Below are 24,023 nucleotides of genomic sequence, written 5' to 3'. Positions count from 1 at the left end.
CTCGGCGCGCAAAACTTTTTCCTTCGAGTCGTTTCCCGTTTCGGCTAAATAGGATGTCATGGTTACGGGACAAATCACGAAACTTTATCTGTATCTCATGCACAGGCTATCCCTGAACGACATCGAAGTAAAAACTGCTTCCGCAAACATTTTTATTAATTTAATAAATATTCCCCTAATCTTCATTTTTTTAATAATTTGTAATTAAAATTCTAATATTTCTTTAAAATTAATTGTAGAAATAATTATATATGAAAGTAAGAAACACGTTTGATTAATTGCATAAATTATTAGAATATTATTAAAATGATAAATTTTAAATTTATTTCATGATGCTAAATAAATCTTTTGCGAAAAAATTTATTTTACATAGCTCGATATTTTATGACTGAATTTGTTAGACGGAAGAATAGAACAGATATTGACATTTCCAAAATGATCTCAAGCATTTTTCAAAGGTTTTTGCGGAGCATTCCAAATTCAGCTACGATCGATCGTGAATAGATTCTCCTCCCCACGTTGTACAAATTCAATCAAGCTTTTTTTAGAACACGAGTGAATCTGTAGCGTTTACTGAATCATGTCAGTAATATCTAATTACAAAATTATCTTGATTTAAATTAGTTTCACATTTTTTTAGAAATTCTTTTAAGCTTTATTAGTATTTATATTTGTAATCTTCTTTATTTCTTTAGATGTGTGAAATACTACGGCAGATCTAAAACAATTTTTAGACCTGAAGATTTTCTGTATTACATAATTATAAACAAATTAAAAATAAAAATGTACATCTATTTTAGTCAAATTAAGGTCAATTAAGTAAAATATATTTCTATTAATAAAATTTAAAGATTTGTATCTCATTTAAAATGTACAAAATTAAACGTGAAATATAAAATTGATGATACATAAAAAAATATTAGCGAAGTTTAAATGTTAATTATATGTATCCTAAAATAAAATGCTCGCGTCAAATTTACAACACATATATTGCATGAGAAATGTTTAGCACAGATATATTAGTTTGTTTCTCTTCATTCTCTTTGGATCGAAATGCGATTTTACAAACACAATAATTTCATTGCTGTGCGTATACTAATGCATTTGATGCATTATAAGGGAATAAAGGTGCAATGCGCGACGGGAAATTCTTGTCATGAATTATTGCATTACCGTGTGCCTTGATTGCCACTCACTCACTCACTCTCTGTCCCCCTCTCTCTCTCTCTCTCTCTCTCTCTCTCTCTCTCTCTCTCTCTCTCTCTCTCTCTCTCTCTCTCTCTCTCTCTCTCTCTCTCTGTCATACGCGGAGAAGAGCTACTGGGGTGCATACGGACCGCCTGTCGCAAAAGTCTCGACTAATGCACTTAATTGAAGTCGGAGCCGCCGCATTATGCACCTTCGTCCGCCATTAACGAGCTGTTTCATGCAATCCCGTTGAGCCACCGCCCGCGATCTTGCATCTGCCTGAATAATTCTATCAAAATTCTCTGCATACTTTGTACATTTTTGGTGATCCATCACTGTACGCTGTGCATTTTAAAAGAAAAACTTCGAGAGCTTCTTACTAAAATATATCAAAGTTCATTAAGTTAAGAAAATGATATTTTAGCAAATATTTTGGTATAATATAGTAATATATATGATAAGATAGCTTTACGTTACGTGTCAGCGGTAAACATAATCGTTTTATTTTGAGATTTGTTTAATACAGGCTGATAAAATTAAATGGTTTTTATGTAACTGCATTGTTTTTATTTCTTTTAAGAATTTTCCCATTATAGCATTGATTTTAATGATTAAAACATTATTATGTTACATATCATTTACTGACGATCTTATTCTGATTCTTATCTTAAGTTGAGCATTTTGCGATTGCTATACTTTAGCAACTTGTTAGTTTATTAATAAAATACCCTTAAACATATAATTAAAGGAAATTATACAAGTGTCGACAGATTTCGCATTTATCAATCTGTTTATAAATCACACTTAGCTTGTTGATAAACTGCAGATAGTATTTTCATCCCCCTCAGATTAAAGCGTCGTTAGATTATTTTTATTCGAGATAAAACTAATCCGCAGGCGATTGTTTTGCTTGTAGAAATCATGGTACAGTTCACGGTATCGTTATTTAATATATGTCACGCGAGTAACTACGATCAGGAGATTGCTCCGATGTGCAGCCAGCCACTGACCCCTTTCATCCTTCTGTCGGTTCCAGGTTGGCAGCAGCGCAAGAGGCGGCACAAAGGGACGCTGGACACGCGAGCCAGTATTACGGGAGAAGGTCGAGGTTGGCCGGATTGAGGAGTGGTCTCGGTGACTGGACTAGCTTCGGAGGGGAGGTAAGATGACAATTGCCGATTATTACCCTCGTCTTTCTGCTACCTTCGATGCTACCCGTGATCCATACTGCAGTCCGTGACAGTTTTAGAATAATCTGAGAATCAATCATCTACATCTCTGCAATTGCGTAATTTCTCCCTCTGAGCGATCTCTTTATTGCTTATTATCTGGAAGTTGCTTGGAGAACAATTTATTTCGATAGCTCTGGCCGAGTTTAGGAGTTTTTGTTGCGAATTCGCAAACTATTTACAAATATAGAAACTCGGAGATATTACAGTACAAACGATTTACTAAAAACGCATTTGATGATAGGTCAGCTATAAGGCTGAAGCGATTAAAAAGTACTTGAAGCGTACGCGAGTAAATTTTATTATACGTCGCTTTTCAAAACCAATTTTTTTTCAAAGTATATAAAAATTTAGCCCCACAGATCTGAAAATAATTTTATTAAATTAAAATAATTAAGTATAAAATATTTTAAGTTAATCGCTAGTTTGTCAAAGTTGTAGCATTGCTCATCGTGCTTGAGCGTCCCTCATAATTATTTTAATAATTTAACAAAATTATTTTTAAATCTATAATTAGTTAAATTTTTAGGTATTCAGCAAAACCGTTCTTTCAGTGTATTATACTGCAAAGCCGTTGCGTTTTCGATGTGCAATCAGATTTTTTAAGCAGAAAACCAATGTTTTCAGGTACCTGGTCTGGTGGACATGGCACCAAACCGGGATCAGGGTGGAGGGGCGGGTGGCGGTGGGGGAGGCGGCAAGGGTACCACATCGTTGTTCATCTTTTCGGAGGATAATTGCATACGGAAGTACACGCGCTTTATCATCGAGTGGCCGCCCTTCGAGTACGCCGTCCTGCTCACCATCATCGCCAATTGCGTGGTCCTCGCCCTCGAGGAGCATTTGCCGAAGCATGACAAGACCATACTCGCACAGAAGCTCGAGATCACGGAGAACTACTTCCTCGGGATCTTCTGCGTCGAGGCGAGCCTCAAGATCCTCGCCCTCGGCTTCGTCCTCCACCGCGGCTCCTATCTGCGCAACATCTGGAACATCATGGACTTCTTCGTCGTGGTGACCGGGTGAGAGTCGAACGCTTATTTGTCAGTAAAATCTTTGTCTTTGTCCACTTCCGTTTTTCCTTTCTCTTTTCCTGGTTTCTTTCCGAATCTTCCGTCAACGATCTTCAAACATTTTACGTGTTCTTGAAAGAAAAAAAAAGGCTTTCTAGGATTGTCAATTCTGTTGATTGATTATTGAAAATTCCACAAAATAATGTTGCCATCATCTGATGTTTACCTGCAAGAATAACCCACGACTTTTCTGTTTGAACTCAGTATATTGCACTATAATACATTTACATTACATAAATGGACAGATCATCAATATTGATTATTCAAGAGAGATAAACATTGTTTCACCCATTAATTAATTTGTGGTCAAAGCGAGCGACAAAATAAACCTCTTTCCCTAATTACTATCCTTATGAGGAACAAGATGTTGGAGGAGAAATTGGTTTGACTAACATTGCTAAATGAGACCCTTCAGGCATAATTAGTATCTGTATCTAATATAGCAGACTTGGAACATTTAAAATTTAAACAATAAAAGAAAATAAAGAATTAGTTTACTTTCTTTTTATAAAAATTGATGTAACAAATTATACATTAGAAATTTATATTAAATTCAAATTTTATAATAACTGATTTATAAAAAATTGATATACAGGTTGATTAAACGTTTTTATAATGTTTTGCTATGATGCCGTTATTACATAATTATAATTTAGAAAATTTTGGTACATTAGCAATGTAGTCCGAAAATTGGTTTCTCCAGCTGTATGAATTAAGGAAATACGTCGATCGCCATACTCGTTGGTCAGATAGATTCTAGAGTGATCCTTGGATTAGGTCGATGACCGTGTTCGCCGAAACAAATGTGGACGTCGACCTGCGTATGCTACGTTCCTTCAGGGTCCTCAGACCGCTAAAGCTGGTTTCGAAAATTCCAAGTGAGTCAGATAGAGTTCTGCGAAAGAACAGCAACGTCTAACAAACACCCAAAGAAAAGAATTCCCGCCAGTAACAAGTCGAGCTAACAAGTCGAGCAGCAAATGATCAGCCCTCCGTTTCCCTTTTCGATCTCCCTACTGTGTCTCCTGGCAAATCTGTGTGCGGTTCTCAATAGTTACAAACATAGTTTTAATGTCTCTTCGACGCCAAAACTTAGCTCGATCCCTTCAGTTTCGGCCGATTCGGCTGCTTTAGTTACACCTGGTACAACGTTATAGTTCTGGCAAGTGAGACCAGCTTCGACTTAAACTTATATATCTATACGTTAGTTCCCGTCCTTCTAGCCTCCTACATTAGTCTTCTAATTGCGTAATATAACGTTGTACGTTTTTATTAACTTTCGCTTAGAGGCTGTGGGTGTCTTAGATCAGTTGACAAATTAGAATTGATGATGGGTAAAGCTAGCTCAGTTAATGATCGATATTTATTGGATAATATATATTTATATATGAATTCTCTCTGTATGTTTACTCTTGTGTTTCTGCGTACCTCGTTTACACATATATTCTACTTTCTTCATAAAGGATTTGCGTGAATTAGTAATTAGATTTTATGATCAGTTATAAACATTTTAAATTTAATAAACACAATTACACATATTATCATTTACATAAAGATTCTTTGAGAAAATGTTAAATTTATTTACACATGTACAATAATTAAGTTTTTATATCAAACACATATATCTTTTGAATGTAATTTTAAGTTTTACTCATTAAATTTTTATTGACAGACATGACATAAAAAATTATATTTAAAAAAATTATAATTACTAAATGTAATGAAAATAGTTATTATTTAGTTACCTTGCAACAACATAGAACATAGATGAGGTAATACGTTAGTTTTTCTTATATTTTATAGACACTTATAATGATTCTAATTCGTTCAGTATGCGTAGAAAAATGAACACGTAAAGAGCAGTAGTCACCAATTTAAAATTAGATTGGATTAACTGTTATTTTTTCTAAATGTTAGGATGTAATTTGAATTTTACCGGAAGTTATTTACTACTCATTGTCAGTAGCTGGTATTTCGAAATTATGCTTTCTTTTTGGCGCAAAGCGATAACGAATTGGGTGTCAATCGTCTCCAATTCAGTACGCGGAGGATGCGCACTCACGAATGAAGGTAGATAGAGGAAAAAAGGAGAGAAAACCCGCACATATACAGACGTGATGACCCACAGAGTGATGCCTATATTTAGCGATTAGCTATCTTTAGCTGCAGTTACGCTAAATAATAGAGCAGACTATACATTGTTAAGTGGATACGTGTCCTAGAGCAGATAACGTGTTCAACAGCGAATCCGTTACTTGTTAAAATCTGTTCCCTTAGAAATTAACGGACAGTTGCTTGGCGAGTACTTATAATTCTAAAAGATAATCATCTTCCCAATTTCCATTGCTAGGATTACCTCTTTTTGCTTCTATCAGTTTTATTACGAGCTAGGCATTTTTCACTTATTGATAGTTTTTGTTATTAGCGTTATTAATAGCGGAGTTTCCCATTTACCGTTCGTAGCGTAAGGCTTAATTGTCATTTTAATGGAGAAGAATTTACATTTGTAAAATCGTAAACCCTCAAATAGTTAATTGTTGCAGAAATCTATTTCCTTATTTTGATAATCTTTATCGCATTTATGCAATTTATTTTTAAATAAAAATATATATTTTTTAATAATCTTTTTATTTTCAGAATTAGGAAGAATTTAGTATTAAAAGTTGCTGATAAACGCTTTTGATAGAATTGAATTATTTTTTTTAAATTAGTAAAAAATGTTGAAAAAGGGGTTAATTAACATTTACTACCCTTATTTTGTTTGGGAGGAAAGTATTCAAAATTTATAAACTTATTTAAAAAGTCAGAATATAATGAACAACATATGGAATTTCAGAATTTCAAATTCATTGTCTAGCAGCGTGGAAAAATGTTTAACGTCTCTATATTTCTTCTATATTGAGACGGATCTTTTTGAAAAGCTTCTGCTATTGGCGAGAGTCAGAAATAGATAAGTGGCGGTCGATGACCGTACGGCGAATTGATATCTCGAGAAACTAGCGCCACGAGTTTAGGTGTGATTATAGCTACTATCACTAGCTCATCCTAGCGTTTCACGTTCTCCTAGACCTAGATATACATACAGTATTTTACATAGTCTAGAAAGTGTACGTACGTACACACATAAATACATACCTATACATCAAATCCTATTCCTTCGCATCGCTTTTTTCAGTAGAACATTGTCCTATCCTGTCAGATCCTTTATTTTTGTGCATAGCATTAAGTTTGATAAAAGAGAGAAAAATCTTTTTTTTCAGATATACCTTGAAAATCAATCATTCACAATGTTAATCGTTTAACATTGTTATTGTCTATTGAGATATTTTAATGTAACGCGTTTCTTTAAAATTTCTTTAATTGTATTAAAGAAATTTTATTAAATAAATAAAACTGCAGATTATATGGCTTCTAAAATTGGAATTTATTATATGTTGAAGAATGTAAAAAGCTCGAAAAAATATGCGAATCGGTTAATTACGATACAGAAATAAAATCTTTTCTCTTTTAATTTTTTTTTTAAACTTTAAACGTATACATTTTTGAAATTAAATATTGAACCCCCTTGTTAAATTATAAGGTTCCATTTGAGATTCATTACGAACGGAGATTCTGTTACAGATAGCTATTTATATCCATTTTGCGCTCTCTCGCAATTTAATTCACCAGAGTTCTTTGATCTTCCACATACAAAAATTCCATCCGATCGTCCCGATAACATTATCTCCTCAGACTACGTTAGAGAGAACGCTAGTTAACCATCTAGTGGACGTAGTATACTTAAGAGTAGCGTGAGTATTAGTGTAATAGAGTAGTAAGTAGTAAAGTGTGGCGGGGTGTGTGTGTTTTTGGGGCAGGATCATCACGGTGTTCTCGGCAGGCATAAAACTGGATATGGATCTGCGCACGTTGCGTGCGATACGCGTGTTGCGACCGCTCAAACTTGTCTCCGGCATACCGAGTGAGTAGCGCATCAGACAGTACAGATTGGAAAGCGATCGAATCGTTCGGGACTCGAGGCTGCGCTCGGCTCGAGAAAATCCAAAGGGAGTCTCGCGTTGTCGGGAGAGCCTCGTTGTAAACGAGATCCCGCGAGACCGTCGTAAATAGATGTGCGCGTACTCACGCCCTGGACCTGACGCTTAAGAAGAAAAGTTTTGCTCTTAAAGTTTATTATTTAAATTATATTCGCTTGTACTCGTTTCGAATGCGATAATCGCACTCGATTAATTAAATTATTTGATTAAATAATTAATAAAATTGCGTTGATTGTACATTTGTACGGCGTCTTAGGCACAGGTGTGAGGACGAGCAAGGAGCACATTAAGCGCCGTTTTATTTTATCTTTTTTCATTCTATTGCTGCAAGCGCGCGCGAGTGCATGGTTGAATAATAGAGATATCAGTTTAAAAATGTTTCAAATGTAAGATGTCTCCTTTTCAGATGATTACATTTGGCGCTAAACGTGCGATAAAAATGCGATCTCGTTGCCCGAGAAAATTTACTCCGTAAATGAATAATGGATGCTTACGACTCGAAACTTTGCCGTGTCTGAGATTTGGGTACCTCGAAGATTGAGTACGATCCGCCGTCGAGAATATATCTTATTTCTGGAATAGTGGCTACATAGATTTAACAAGGAGCGAATTGACAGATATATGAAGTCAAGTAGATCAGAGAGTTAGTTACATTTTAATCGCAAATATATTTATCTATCGCTCTCGTAGGACGCTTTCTGTCGAATTAGATCGATCGTTCGTTTTATGTTACTAGTATTAGATAGATACTACTCAGAGCTCGATGTTGTATTTAGATACGGCGGAGGTATCCTAATCCTTAGGTGCATTATTTCGAGTTGCATCAAATGCACTTTTTTAAGAAATTGATTCTAAATTAATTTTAAGTTACTATAAAATCTAAAACAATTTTTATTAGAAAGTATTGTGAGATTAAATAGTAATCTGTTTTAGTATTTATTGTAACAATAAATCGTTATAACTGCCGTAAAACAGACAGAATATTCTTCTATTTTTTATTAGAAGCTTATTTCATATATATATGTCACAAATATTTTTTTTTATTTATATAAAAAATCACGTAAAATTTATTGGGCAGCGAACAACATTAATAATGCACGGAATTTTTACCGAGCATAGAATTCCACATCATTTTTGTAGGAATAATGGTTTGGCCTAATTACTCCTCGCCGATTTTTTTTTTTGCGAATAGGTCTTCAGGTGGTGCTCAAGTCTATCATTAAGGCAATGGCGCCGCTTCTGCAGATCGGCTTGCTGGTACTCTTCGCCATCGTGATATTCGCCATCATCGGCCTCGAGTTTTATTCAGGAACCCTGCATAAAACGTGTTACAATATAGAAAACATCAGTGAGTGTATTTAAAGGTTCAACCTGACCTTCTAAAAATTTTTATTCGATACCACTGCTTACAATATTACTTGCCTTATTTTATATGTCCTTTATTTATCACAAAGGATTGAAAGATCTGCGAAAACCTTGAAGCAGTATGAAAATATAATTTGTGTAATTACGATTACTTAAGAAAATACATGTTTTAATCTTTGAGCTCCTCAGGCGCCCCTGGCGTTAATGTACCCGAGATGTTTTACAATGTTGGACGTTGCAGATGAAATCGTAAAGGAGGGCGAGCAGCCGAGCCCGTGTAGCGCAGACAACAAAAAGGATGCCCCGTTCGGGGCCCACGTGTGCGACGCGAATCGCTCGACGTGCATGGATCACTGGGAGGGACCAAACTCGGGCATCACCAGCTTCGATAACATCGGATTTGCCATGCTCACTGTCTTCCAGTGTATCACTATGGAGGGCTGGACTGCCATATTGTACTGGGTAAAGCAAGAAATATGTTCTTCAGTGTTAAAAAATTCTTTACTTTTGTTCTCTTTTTATCTGATACCGTATATATCTCTCTTTTTCTATGTCTCTGCCTTTCCCTTTTCTCTCGCTCGTTCTTTTTCCTCTTGTTCTCTGTTAAAATTTCGCCCTCTCGTTATCGCGCACGACTTGCCCTATACGCAGTATCGTTTCACGGAAGAATAAGATAGCGAACATTTTCAAATCTCTGTGTTCCGTAGAATGTTGTTGACTTGTTACCCAATTTCAATCCCTTATCACTTTGCGATTTGGATATCGCATTTTTGTACCATAATCCCTTTACTCATCTTCATCCCCTTCTAGAAGAGAGAAAATATTATCGTGTTGTATCAAACTGTCTCGATATACGTGTACTTCTTTCCATTTGCTTTTAAGTGTCTCTTCCTCTCTTGCAATTAATTGTTGATTAATCTCCACTTTGATGTATTTATTATATGTTCGGCTCTTTTCTGCGTTCGGCTTTACCCGAATATGTTCGGCTTTCGAATTAAAGAATGCCTTGCGGAAACAGCTAACACTGACGTATATGTTCACCTTGCTCAGTATGACATTGTCAATACCAGCCCTCTTTTTTGATGTTTCAATATTCGATGTTAAATGTACTTTCTATTGTGCTTGACCCTTTCGTGACAGAATTAAATTCTTTTAGCCTTAGAGCCTCTTAGAAATAGAAATGAGTAAAAAGTTTTTAGTCTTTTAGCGCTAGAATACGAGCTAAATGCGTAACTTGTGTGAAAAAGGATTACTAGTGGAATATCTCTTTCACTGATCACGAAAGGGTTAATGTTCAGTCGATAGATCACAAAGGATTTCCAAATATGTTATATTGTTATTTCACTGTAACATATTACCTCAAAATCCTTTGAGATAATTCCATCGGCTGTAACACGATCACTAATCGTTATTTGTTTACTGAAATCTTGAAAAATCTTCAATCTGGTCTCGTCGATCTTTGTAATAAGGTAGCCCGCGATAAAACGTCAGTTGAAAGAAAATGCCATGCTTTACCTACTTTAAAATTTTCTATAAAACCAGATCTAACGTAGTTTTTGTACTGTGTGAATTTTGACATGATATTTTAACACTTGTCCAGTAAGCTTTATATGTCTCACATATATATATATCGCGAATTATTATAAGTGTGTAATGATTAAATATTGTTCAATATAATTATACAATACTGTATTCTCATAAATAGTTCATTCAACGCACGGCGGGCCTTTTATTTTATATTTACATTTATTTTTGTTTAGCGCGCGCTATTTCTGATTAGTCACTTTACTTTAAATAGTATTTATTTTTTATAAATTTTATAAAACATTTCAATAACGCTGATCACGCGGATAATCCCCATGGCAGTCAGCGTGTTAAGTACCTGAAAATCTGTAGGTTCTTCATCGAAATAGCAAGTGGAGGGACGTAGTGAATAATCATGGATCAGTTTAAACAAAAATGGCATGTTTCTCTCATCCCATACTTTTTTTGCGGGTTACCTTCAATGATATTAAAGGTTTTATAAAACCGTTGTCTTGCGTAAGTGTGATCGTCGAATTTCCAATCTGCAATATTTTTTTAGATCATATCTTTTTGGATAAAATTTTTCTTTGTGAAGAGAAATGAATATTATCGAATAACGATAAATAAATTCGAATTCTCACACTTGAACGATCACATTTATCGCGTCCTGTTCGGCGCAGCAAGATTACAATGCCTTTGTGTGTCGCCTATAACGTTCTTTTGCCGTTAATTAATATACCTTCGGCTGTATAACCGGTGCATATGTGTGCGCTCGACGTTGCTTTCTTCATATCGATTCTGATCGAATTTGCAGACGAATGACGCTCTTGGCAGCACGTACAACTGGATTTACTTTATACCATTGATCGTCCTCGGGTCATTCTTCATGCTGAACTTAGTTCTCGGTGTCTTGAGCGGGTGAGTATATCCCTTCTGAGAGAACCCCGCGGCCTTTCTACCAAATTTCTGGAGCGGCAATCGCGTACAATCCGGCAAGCTCGCGAAGCCCGTTACTTCAAAGTGATTTTCTTTCCTCGTCAGGGAGTTTTCTAACGAAAGAACGCGCGTCGAACGGCGGGCGGCTTATCGGAAAGCGAAGAGCAAACGACTCTTCACCACTGCGTTCAGTTCCTACTTAAAATGGATCACTCAAGCAGGTTTACAATTAGTAGACGTTGCCTAAACATTAGTATACAATAAACCGTATTCTTTTAACGTGTTTAACTCAACTATATATCGTATCCAGAAATGTAAAATAAATCGAGTGTACAATTATTTTTTAATGATTACATCATAATTTATTAAATATTATTTACTTTGTCTATTCAAAAAATTTACTATACATTTCTTAATTTGTAAATTGCAGTATTTAACCTATAGTATATAATAATTGCAATTCATATAACATTGTGTACTGTCTAATATGTAAAAAAGAATTTAAATTATAAGTATTAAATGCGTGATGAGAATACGATGCAAACTGTATATTTAGAGAAACGTGAATTTCTAAATATTGGCTCATCTATTTGTTTAATTAACGCTGGATGTGCTTTAAACATTTAAGATAAAAAGTTATAACGCGTATGCAAGAAAGTAGTTAATAATAATAAATTCATCATGATCCCGTGTATAGTATATGGCTCCCATGGCGTAAGCTAGTTCGAAGAAAACGAAAAAGTATCTCGCATAATAAAATAATTTTTTAATACTCCCAACGGCATTTTCCTTAAATATTGTTGACTTATTAAACAAGGCAGTATCGCTAGAATATTAAAGGAATACCAGAAGTCCTCCGTTAAACTTAGCTTTTATGCTCCTAAGTACAAACTATATGCTATATCATTTGTATCACGCTTATAGAGAGTTTGCGAAGGAGAGAGAAAAGGTGGAGAACCGACAGTCCTTCCTGAAGTTGCGAAGACAGCAGCAGCTTGAACGCGAACTGAATTGTTACCTCAATTGGATCTGCAAAGCAGGTTAGACCAATTGTCGTAGAAAAAGCATGTAAATTAAAAAGGACTGAATTAATTTATTTCGCAAAAACCGAGAAAAATCTTATTTTCAAAGACAATATTTTAAAACGAACAACGGAGTTTGCGAAATAATGCCCCAAGAGTTAAGAACAATTTTTTTTTCTAAGTTGAAAACTGACAGAAGAGAAAAATTCAATGTTCAATAATTGTATATTTTATAAACTTTGATTTCAATAATCTCTCAAACATGTATCCCTTATTGATATATTTTAATTCATTTATTATGTAAACAATGTGCCCCGTTATAGCTCACTGCGTATGCTAAACTCTGCACGAACCTGCGCCTTTACACGCCTGCGCGTATAGAAAAATATAATAATAATGTACGTAACGTCAATTATTATTAATACGTAACGTTTATTTTTCAGAGGAGGTGATACTCGCCGAAGAGAGGACCACGGAAGAGGAGAAAATGCACATATTAGAAGGTTCATAACGCAACGTGTATCGATGTCATAAATATTCATTTCCATAAGGTTGAAAAGATTTCGAAGCGAGCTGTATCTTTAAAACATGCTCGTACATATTTATACAGAGTGCTCCGAGTACTCAGAGTGCACTTTCACTCGTGTTTCTTTCAAGGCAGTCAAATGGAATTTTAATTTTTTTTCTTCATTTTCTTGAAATGCATTGGATGCCACATTCTCAGACAAGGCAACCTCGCGTTTCGTAACTTTAATTTCATCTTTATTTAATAACACGCTGGTTTAACAATATTGATGACTATCGATTTAATTTTCGCTTTTTACATATAACAAACTAGCTTTTTCCTCGGACATGCATTACATGTAAATTTGAAATAATGATATTTTATGGAATTCTACAAATTGTAATAATTAATATTTATATGCAATTTTATTTAAATTAAAGACATATAACTGTAACTATATAAATGTAACTAATATAACTAATTTAATAATAGAATTTATACATTATTATATCACAAAATTATCGGATTTTATAAATACGATTTTTTTGTAATTTTATCAGTAGATATAGTATACTTTTCAATGGGATGTGAAAGTAAATAAATAAATAATTAATTAGGCTGTTATTTATAAAAAAAGACTCACTAATTTAACCTATTTCTTTATTTTGTATAGTAAGAAGAAGAGCAGCGGCAAAGAAGAAGAAACTAAAGAATCTCGGCAAAAGCAAGAGCACTGACACGGAGGAGGAGGAAGGCGAGGACGACGGTGACGATGGTGAGTTGTATTTGGTCAACTCGGTATCCAATTGTGCCGAGTATTCTGTTCTTCTTATTCACCTCTTTTACATTTCGAGTTGATGATTCTTCTTCAGAATATTTAAACGAACTTGTAAAATCAAAACCAAGTTCAAGTAGTAAGGATTTACACGATTTCTTAGTAGTCAGAACTTACCTTGTTACACCAACCAACGATTTTCTTTGAAAGCGATTTGAAGCAAATTCATTGAAATTAGAAAAAAATTAAATTTACAAAAAATTATAAAAAGTTTAAATTATTGATAATTAATGTATATAAGAATGTATGTATATGTATAATACACACTTAAAAATAGAGGAAGGGCTAATGAAAGCGGATCTTAGTGCTCAAATAATTTTTTTCATGTGATTTTATATACATTTTCCAGTTCTTTCTGAACGACGCAACGTGTAGTTTGGCTATTAACCAATTACGCTCTTTTTCAGTTTTAAATTATTAAACTACATAAATAGTTAGCATTACGTTCTTGCAAATCATAAAATTAATCAAAAATTAAATTTTATGCCCGGAGAATATAATAGTTTTGTGATACATATTTAGAATTCGTGGTACAAAGAAAATGGTTGATTCAAGATTTTGGCCCGCCTCTTTTCTCATTCTAAAATTTATCTCTCCATTTATTGGCACGTTAGCGTATTTTCACGTTCATCGTATCTAACGTATTTGTTAACACTTTGTGGGTTCATGCCTGATTTATCTTTTGTATCGAGAGGAAAAAAAGAAAGATGCTGAAAATTACTTTCCTCTAATTTTTGACGATGAATATTCTAAACACACGCTATCAGATGCTCCTCTTGTTTCAGTGCCTAAGAAAAAGCTCAAAGGTAACTACAACCATGAATGCGACGACTTTTCGCAAAGAGCTACGTAAAATAAGATTGTATTCGTAATCTTGTTTTATTTTTGTATTTTTATTTGGGAGATTTTGTTAATAATACACACACGTACAAGTAATGTGCGTACACGATCACAAGTACTTTAGACTCAGGCTATTGCTTGATAAATAAATCACTTTATTACTATTTAAGTATATAGGATGTATTATCGTATTTTATTGCCTTTTTAAACATTTAAGAATTAAATATTTTCACATTAAAACATAGTAACATAATATAATGGATTTCAATAGTTTCATTAACAATCTTAACTCTGGCTAAAGATATTTGAATATACATTAAAACATTTATGTATCTGACGATTACATTAATATAAGTTTTAAAAGAACAAAAATGATTAAAAATGAATTAAATATTTGCTTTTAAGCAAAAATATTATTACTTAAGTCAAAATGCTTATTTGTAACAGTTATATAATTTTATACAATATACGTAAAAAATTGCGTAGAGATCATATACGAAATTACGAACTGCTCTCTGCTTGCGTGTAAAAATATAAACTGACAATGTTTTACATACCCAAACGAAGTATGATCGTCGCATAGATAGATTACATATTATTTACCGTATTAAAATTGCAGGCTGTGATTATTTGTGGTAGAGAATGTAATTATTGCATTCTATGTAATTATTCGGATCGACTTATTGCTGATTTTGTGGCTGATATGTATCACTCAAAACTACCGCAAATCTTGCGTGAGAGACAAATCGGAGAACTTGAGAACTAATTTTTTTAAGGTGTATTGCTTCTATTAGCTGGTGATGATATATGAATATTAGAATTTCCTTGGAACCGAAAACATTTGCATGAATTATTGTTATACATTTTTTTTTATACAATTAAATCAGGAAATAATGTATCTCTATAATAAATACAGAAAAATAACTTTTAAGAGAAAAATAAATTATTCTATTATTCTAACTTTTCCGTTTTTTAATATAAAAAAAATTGTTAGCAATATTATTTACAGTGTGTAACAATTTTTTGTGCAATAAATTTTAATAACGATTGGTAACGTTATGATTGGAAACACTGTTTAGAATTCTTCACATAATTTTTCAAAATTTCTACATTATTTTATATATTTTAATACAAAAACTTTCAGAATTTTTGTATATTTTATAATTTTTGAAATAAATTCTTTTTTTAATTTTTGTCTATGTTTTTTTATTTATTTGGAATTGGAACACTTTAGAAACAGTATAAAAGTTCATATCTTTTTTAAAATTCTTTATACGTGTAAATTTTGAAATATTCTAAGATTTCCCATTTTATAATTTCCGAAGGAAACTTAAAATCTGAAGAGGTTTAAAGTAATTTTTAAAAATCTTTATAAAATTAAAATATGAAAAATTCTTAAAAATATTCTGAGATATTATGAAAATATATTAAATATTACGAACATTTTTTTTCACCTGAATATAAATGCAAATGTTTGCGAAAGTCTAATATTTCTATGAAAGTATTATTTGGGTGTATCGTGTGGTGACAAAATATTGATTAATAATTTTATTATATTAATATACATATACATGATTATAATTTTAGTTAATTAAAACTGAAACAAAACAGTAGAGTACTTATTAGTGTCAAACGAGAAACTAAATCCCTTGAGTAGTGTACGTACCTGTCTTATATAGAATTTGATAGATAGGCTATTCTTAGATTGTTGTCATCCACATAGTAGTTACTATGTAGTCACAATATATACGCACTAAATAATTATAGTCGTAATCGCTTGTTGTTAGATTAATTTAGTATAGAATATTATGTGTCTATTTTTATATTTATATTTTGTTGAATCATGAGGTAAATAAAATTTTTTAACTTTTCCCCAGTCGATGTACAAAGTAACTTTAGAAATGTTTTTTTTCTTATAATATACGTTTTTCCCTTAAAACTTCAACAAAAATGTCATTATTCACAATTGTTCAAAGACCTTAAAAGAACTTTAAATATAGACTATCATATTCTCTCTCTCTCTCTCTCTCTCTCTCTCTCTCTCTCTCTCTCTCTCTCTCTCTGAATCATGTAATCTGAATTCTTGAACTCATAATCACAGAAATAGCTTTGCAAATAATACGAAACGTGGAGACGTAGACATAGTGCAAAAAATTCTCAACTCAAAAATTATAATAATTTACGTCAAAATAAAAGTATATCCAATGCTATTCAACAATCGACTGGTTTGTACAACATGTTCTAAGTGCCCCAATAGTATTTTATATTAAAGAAGTATTTTACTTTGTAGGGTTCTCAAGAGCCTCCTACTTCAAATCGAAGGTAAAGAAGCAGGGCACGTGCCTACAGTTCTGGCGGGCTGAGAAAAGATTCAGGTTTTGGATACGCAGTTCCGTCAAGTCGCAAAAGTTTTACTGGTTCGTCATCATTCTTGTGTTCTTCAACACCGTTTGCGTGGCCGTCGAGCATTACAATCAGCCACAGTGGCTCAGCGATTTCCTCTGTGAGTCTTGCCAAATTTTAGTTTAATCGTTACTCTTTTTAATAACCTATGTACCATGTAAAAATTCGATATATTAAACTAAAAAATTTACTGACAGACAGACATCTTAATAGTTGAAACAGTTTTCTGAAAAGAAAGATTTTAACGTAACAAAAACTGTTGAATTGACTAAAAAGATGTCTAAATTTTTTCAAGAGCTAACAGAGTTTAAAATTTTAAGTCGATCTTTTTTTTTATTCACAGACATTACAGAGTTTGTGTTCCTGGGCCTCTTCATGATGGAGATGTTCATAAAAGTCTACGCGCTCGGTCCTCGCACATACTTTGAATCGAGCTTCAATCGCTTCGACTGCATCGTCATCTTGGGTTCGATCTTCGAGGTGATCTGGACCGCGCTGAAGTCCGCCTCTTTCGGCCTCTCCGTCCTACGTGCCCTTAGACTCCTGAGAATTTTTAAGGTCACCAAATATTGGAAGAGCCTGAGGAACCTCGTGATATCGCTGCTAAGCTCGATGCGCAGTATCATTTCCCTTCTCTTCTTGCTCTTCCTGTTTATCCTCATATTCGCGCTGCTCGGTATGCAGCTATTCGGTGGCCAATTCAATTTCAACGACGGCACGCCGCCCACTAATTTCAACACCTTTCCCATCGCACTACTCACTGTCTTCCAAGTAAGTACAACAAGTGATTGTTATGATTTTAACATGTGAATATTCCGAATATCTTAAATATGGAAATATTGTAAGAAATGATAAACCTTTTATTTGCTAAATTATGCAAATAAATTGTGCTCCTTTAATAAATATCATATTGTTATACATTTATTGTTTTAATTAAAAAAAGAAATATAATTGGCGAAAAAAATATTTGTCTCATAATCTTGTTAATTTTAAAAAGATAATTGACATGCGATCTTTATAATATAAATTGAAATATTATATGGTAGTTTGTGTACTTTAGATGTAATAAAAATTTAATATTTTATATTATATATATTGGTACAATAGGTAAAAAAATCGGCTTACTTCACGCTCACGTACGCACCGAGAGTGAGAGTTCCAGTGACTCGACTCTTACGCCTCTCTAGAACACGCGGGGGATTAATTAACGACAAAGAGTGTAGGTGGTATCGCTTGTGTCAGTATTACAAAGTTGAAAGAAACCACTCTAACAATATAATTAAAATTTATACTAAATAGGTATAAAAAAATTTAATTTTTTAAAATTTACTAGATTTATGTACATTTACTTTCAATAAAATTCAATTTTTATTGCATCTAAAATACACAAACTACCATATATATATTTTATGTTTATATGTGTATGTGTGTGTGTGTGTAATGGAGAATAATTGATACAATAATTGATGATGATGACAGATCCTGACTGGAGAAGATTGGAATGAGGTGATGTATAAGGGTATCGAGTCGCAGGGCATGACCCATTCGCTCTACTTCATTGTGCTGGTGCTCTTCGGCAACTACACTCTGCTGAACGTCTTCTTGGCTATCGCCGTTGACAATCTCGCGAATGCGCAAGAGCTGAGCGCCGCCGAAGAGGAGCAGCAAGAGGAGGACAAGGAGAAGCAGCTGCAAGAGCTCGAGAAAGAGATCGAGTCGTTGCAAAGGCCCGGGGACGCACCGAGGGTGGAAATCTGTCCTCCAAGTCCAACTCAGAATTTGTAAGTCTTCCTTTCCTTTTATCATGTTTATAGAAATTTTCGTCTCTCTTAACGTTTCGTCATACTTTTAGCAAATAATATATAATTCACAGCGAATTATTATTTTTTACCATAAATAAAATAAATATGCATTGTGAAAAATATTCTTTCTCTGTGGAACATTTTCTATTTAATCTATTTAAAATCGGAATAATATGCTGTCGCTGAGTAGCAGAAAAAAATTTCAATATTTTACAGCTAAGAACAATTTAAAAAACTGATAAAATTTGCATGAAGTCATTCTTCTTGAGCTAGAGTTTCTGATCGTGGTCTCTGTTTGTGAGATAAAAATAGGAAATTTCGCAGAAACTTTGATTTTTGTGATTTTATGCAAATCTTTTACACAAAGTTATTTAACCAGCACCAAATGACGAATATTAATTATTAATAATTATTTGTAATCATTTAATAAAAATCGATAATACACAGATGTAGATTAAAAAATATAAAAATCAATACCGACGGAGAGGCACAAAATGGAGAACGACGTCTCGTCTTTTCCAGCAGAGACGGGAGAGTTGAAACCCAGACGTCCGAAGAGAGAAGGCAGGATGAAGACGACGACATGGGACCAAAACCAATGCTGCCATATTCCTCCATGTTTATACTGTCCCCTACGAATCCGTAAGTAATGATAATGATCCAATTGCAATCCTTCCAAGAATATTAAACGTTTTAATAAATCGTAATATTGAATAAGATAACAAATAAGATTATTAAGGTTATCTAATAAAATAATAAATTAACACTTGCATATAAACTAAAAAGCGTAGCAAGCATCTGTTCTACTTTTATATTAGCAATCATCAATTGTCTCTTTACATATGCTTATACAATTTTTTTCCTGTCTAATATATTTTAAAAATATATTATATTATATGTATTATTCTTTTTCTCATAAGAGTCATTGTTCTCGTTGGATAATGATGAAACTTTTTGTTTACAGCATAAGAAGAGCCGCCCATTGGGTCGTAAACCTTCGGTACTTCGACTTCTTCATAATGGTGGTGATATCGTTGTCAAGTATCGCGCTGGCCGCTGAAGATCCCGTTTGGGAAACCGCGCCGAGAAACCAAATCCTCGACTGCTTTGATTACGCGTTTACCGGTGTCTTCACCGTTGAGATGATACTGAAGATTATCGACCTTGGCGTCATACTGCATCCAGGCTCGTACCTGCGCGAGTTTTGGAACATTATGGACGCGGTCGTAGTGATATGCGCTATGGTGTCATTCACCTTCGACATGATCGGCAGCTCGGCCGGCCAGGACCTCTCGACCATCAAGTCGCTGCGAGTGCTGCGAGTGCTCAGGCCGCTTAAGACAATAAAGCGCGTGCCGAAGCTCAAGGCGGTGTTCGACTGCGTGGTGAACAGTCTCAAAAATGTCATTAACATTCTCATAGTGTACATATTGTTTCAATTCATATTCGCTGTAATCGCGGTGCAGCTGTTCAACGGCAAGTTCTTCCACTGTACCGACGAAAGCAAGTATACGGAAACGGATTGCAAGTAAGTATGTTATTTGATTCAATTTCTTGCTTAGAAACAAAAAAATAGACTTTAAAAAAAAAAGAAGAATATATATATTATAGCAGGGATTTCCAGTATTGATTGTGCCCATTTATAGCCAAAAATGTTTTAGCAAAGATAAAAACCAAAATTTTGAGATGAATTATAATTATCAAATTCTTTATGCATATAAAAATGATTTCAATCAATATCAAAGCTGTCATCAACAGAAACAGAAAATAAGAACATTTCTCGTATCATTATTGTAAGAAATTAAACGAATCTATAGAAACATTTATAATGATAAAGTATTCACAAACACCCGAAACAATTACGAAAGCAGTGGAGCAATCGTAATGTAGTACGTCAGGTGTTAAGAATAAAAACGAAGAATGAGTTTAAATAGCAGTTAATTCCATTATTTTTTATTTTTTTATTATATATTAAAGAAATAAATTGATAAAATTATATTTAATTAAAAAATTTTAAGTGGGAAGATTAAAGTAATATAAATGAAATATAAATAAATAAATTACTCACCCCGCTAACTTTAAAGTTAAATGGGTTGTAGATATTTGTTATTTTAAAAACGAGTCGTGATTCACACAAGTGTAGGAAATCCTGTATTAAATCCGTATCAGACTAAAAGATTGAGAATGAGATTGGATTTTGATCATTCAAAGTTTACCAAACTTGGAATTTTGTTGTTGTTTTTTTTTCTTTGGATTCGTTAAATCCTGATCCAATCTAATCTCAATTTTTCGTCTGGTATACGGACTTTAGAATATTTATTAATTAAAGCGAGAATACTCTCTGATCTCGATAATTTCAAACAGCACAATCTATAAGATGGTCTAAGAATATCGAAAATATTTTATAGTTCTTTTTAGGAGATCTGTGCTGCTTAAGCAGAAATAAGCAATATGAACAAATTTCTAAAAAGAACGAATAAAGCAGAAACTAAAAAGAATTATTTGTTGTGTATCTATTCTTCTTAAATTGTATTTTTATAAATGGTACAAGTAGAAATGGAGACTAAATTCTTTTTCGCGACAGCGGTGAATACTTCGTTTTCGAAGAGGGTAAAATGATACCGGTGCCCAAGCAACGGGAATGGAAATCCCAGTCCTTTCATTACGACAACGTGATGGTGGCCATGCTGACGCTGTTTGCCGTCCAGACCGGCGAAGGCTGGCCGCAAATCTTGCAGAACTCGATGGCGGCCACATACGAGAACAAGGGCCCCATCCAGAACTTTCGTATCGAAATGTCCATTTTCTACATCGTCTACTTCATTGTCTTTCCATTCTTCTTCGTCAACATCTTCGTGGCCTTGATCATCATCACGTTTCAGGAACAGGGAGAAGCTGAACTGCAGGACGGTGAAATTGATAAGAATCAGGTAACATCATTTTTCACTCGAGTTAGTTTTACACGTGGCCCATACTTCATTAGCTGTCTTTACGAAAAGTTGAATAAGAGGAAGTCATTTTATACATTAAAATTAATCATTTCAAGAAGAAACAATATATTAAATAAATATACGAAATTAATATGTAGATTAATAAAATAATAATTTTTTTTTCGTAAAAAAATTTTTAAATCATAAATTCTTCAAAATATATAAAGTTGTTTTATTGTTTTTACTTTACGTTTTAATGTCTTCTCTGTTTTAATTTTTACTTTGCCACATTTTGAACGACACATACGATTCCATGTAATTTTTTCTACCATCAATACGGATATTAGTAATTCCATGTTAATCTTTCAGAAATCATGTATAGACTTTACAATACAAGCTCGTCCCCTCGAGAGGTATATGCCAAAGGAACGAAATAGCGTAAAGTACAAAATTTGGAGGATAGTCGTATCCACGCCATTCGAATATTTTATCATGATACTCATCGTATTGAACACGTTACTACTTATGATGAAGGTAAGTGTCACGATCTCTCTTGTGCACTACAATTTCTTTAGAGAGATTCGTTAATCAGATCACCAATTTTTCTCCCCAATCAGCTCCAATAGAGAAAACGCGAATAAGAAAAGAAGAAAAGTGTGCTGAAACACGAACCTTCTTATGCAAATGATCGAAAACAAAATTTATTCGCATCAAGATTCGTAAATATTCTTTTGAACAGTTCAAAATTATTTTTGTAAATTCTATGACTAGTTTTGTTTTCGATCTCTTATATCGCGTCTCCAAATCGAAGGAGGCATAAAATGCAAATTGTTTTTTTATAGTAAATAATAAAAAAGCATTCTTCACTTCCTTATTTGAAATTAGAGTAAAATATTCCCAATATATCAGTATTTTTTTTTCTTTAAAAGGAAAATGTTGAAATATTTTTTTACTTAAGGATAAAAATTTATTTATGCCTCAGTTCTGGTATTGCGATGTATCGCCCGTTTATCTTTGCGTCCTGCGATACTTGTCGTTCCCAGTTTCTTCAATATCCGCGCGTTCTCTTAGCGTAAAACCCGTTAGGTCTATCGGCAACTTTAACCAATCGACAACAGTCTCGTCTCATGTTAGCATAACGAAGATACGCGAGATCGTAAATGAGAATATATCGTATCCAAGCAGAGTACGTAATACCGAATGACTGTACCATATCTATATATCACGTTATATATACGTTCGAGAACATTGTTGTTCTTGCCTGCTGACCTTTTCTGATCGTTTTCTCTGTATAACTGTATCACCCTTGTATTTTATCAATACGTGTACACAGCTATGTCGAATTTTTATCTAATCCCATTTCCCCGAAACTCTTCCAGCAATATTCTCCCTCTTGAATGACACGATGTTCATTTTGTTTTTGTTTCTTCATCTTGTTTTTCCTAAATAATAAAAATACTTTGTATTTTTAATAATTGACAAGCGGCTAACATATAGTGTCATATTTTTAATTACAATTGATATAGAATGCATTTAATTATGATCTTGCATTTATTTTAATTACTTTGCAATATTTGATGAATTAATTTTGCAAATTAAAGTGAGTTCTTCATCTTCAGAATATAAAATATTTTCCATAAAACTTAATTATATTTGCAATTATTCGAATCTATATATCACAACGTGGTAACAACTTTTAAAAATTTTTGTACATTATTTGTAATTTTTATATTTTAATTGTTACAATTTTTTATCAACATATATTTATTTATTTATAATATAAAATTATTTTTAATCTTAATATTTTGAAGATCAATAAAATGAAATTCTTTTTTATTTGGTTACTTTTGTAATTTTGTAATATATTTTTATATTGATTTTTTTATCTTATAATTAATTTTTGATCCTTTAATCCAATTGCATGATTGCCGCTGTGCCCTCGTCTCCGAAGTAGACTTATTTAAGAACGTGCGAAGAGGGGATGCGTTTTGATACGAATAATGTAATCCCCACAATACATATAGACAACATAACGTGCGTTCGACTCTTGCATTCGCCTTATTAATACCATGTTTTAACTGGTAATAGGGTGAAGCGTTGCATCTCAACTCGTCCCCGCTTGATACAACTGATTTAGAAACCTAGGGTGCCGAAAGATTGCGCCTTTTCGTCCTCTATGAACCTTGCACGTGAGAATCCACGTGTTCTTCTGAAGCACCCTTAACCCCTGCCCTTAAGTTGTTTGATTCTTTCTTCTCAATAGCTCTCTCGGAAAATGTAACAATTATAATTTTTTAAGCAATTTAATACATTTAAGTTAATATTATAATTTTA

The 24,023-nt window shown here is 33.4% G+C and overlaps 1 protein-coding gene across 20 annotated transcripts in view; it reads left to right on the top strand.

Moving 5' to 3' along the window:
* LOC105833674 (voltage-dependent calcium channel type A subunit alpha-1) overlaps window positions 1-24,023 on the top strand; it is a 165,607-nt gene that overhangs the window by 107,023 nt on the left and 34,561 nt on the right. For 17 of the 20 annotated variants that reach the window (XR_003626272.2, XM_012675581.3, XM_028192491.2 and 14 more), the window contains exons 3-18: window positions 2,225-2,348; window positions 3,045-3,439; window positions 7,348-7,451; window positions 8,720-8,875; window positions 9,134-9,354; window positions 11,231-11,334; window positions 12,277-12,392; window positions 12,818-12,877; window positions 13,553-13,654; window positions 16,845-17,057; window positions 17,301-17,728; window positions 18,437-18,738; window positions 19,282-19,401; window positions 19,724-20,287; window positions 21,344-21,689; window positions 22,059-22,223. Coding sequence is in view for 19 of the 20 variants with exons in the window: in XM_012675581.3 (XP_012531035.1) it covers window positions 2,225-2,348; window positions 3,045-3,439; window positions 7,348-7,451; window positions 8,720-8,875; window positions 9,134-9,354; window positions 11,231-11,334; window positions 12,277-12,392; window positions 12,818-12,877; window positions 13,553-13,654; window positions 16,845-17,057; window positions 17,301-17,728; window positions 18,437-18,738; window positions 19,282-19,401; window positions 19,724-20,287; window positions 21,344-21,689; window positions 22,059-22,223 (3,520 nt within the window). In the remaining variant the exon portion in view is untranslated. Of the gene's footprint in view, window positions 1-2,224; window positions 2,349-3,044; window positions 3,440-4,267; window positions 4,369-7,347; window positions 7,452-8,719; window positions 8,876-9,133; window positions 9,355-11,230; window positions 11,335-12,276; window positions 12,393-12,817; window positions 12,878-13,552; window positions 13,655-16,844; window positions 17,058-17,300; window positions 17,729-18,436; window positions 18,739-19,281; window positions 19,402-19,723; window positions 20,288-21,343; window positions 21,690-22,058; window positions 22,224-24,023 lie in introns of all 20 variants that reach the window. The other 3 variants (XM_028192492.2, XM_028192493.2, XM_036286508.1) reach the window with 2 other exon arrangements.

This window comes from Monomorium pharaonis, chromosome 5 (genome assembly GCF_013373865.1).
Source record: "Monomorium pharaonis isolate MP-MQ-018 chromosome 5, ASM1337386v2, whole genome shotgun sequence".
Classification (NCBI taxonomy): domain Eukaryota; kingdom Metazoa; phylum Arthropoda; class Insecta; order Hymenoptera; family Formicidae; genus Monomorium; species Monomorium pharaonis.
The sequence above is the reverse complement of the archived record's forward strand: the minus strand, read 5'-3'. Positions and strand labels throughout refer to the sequence as shown.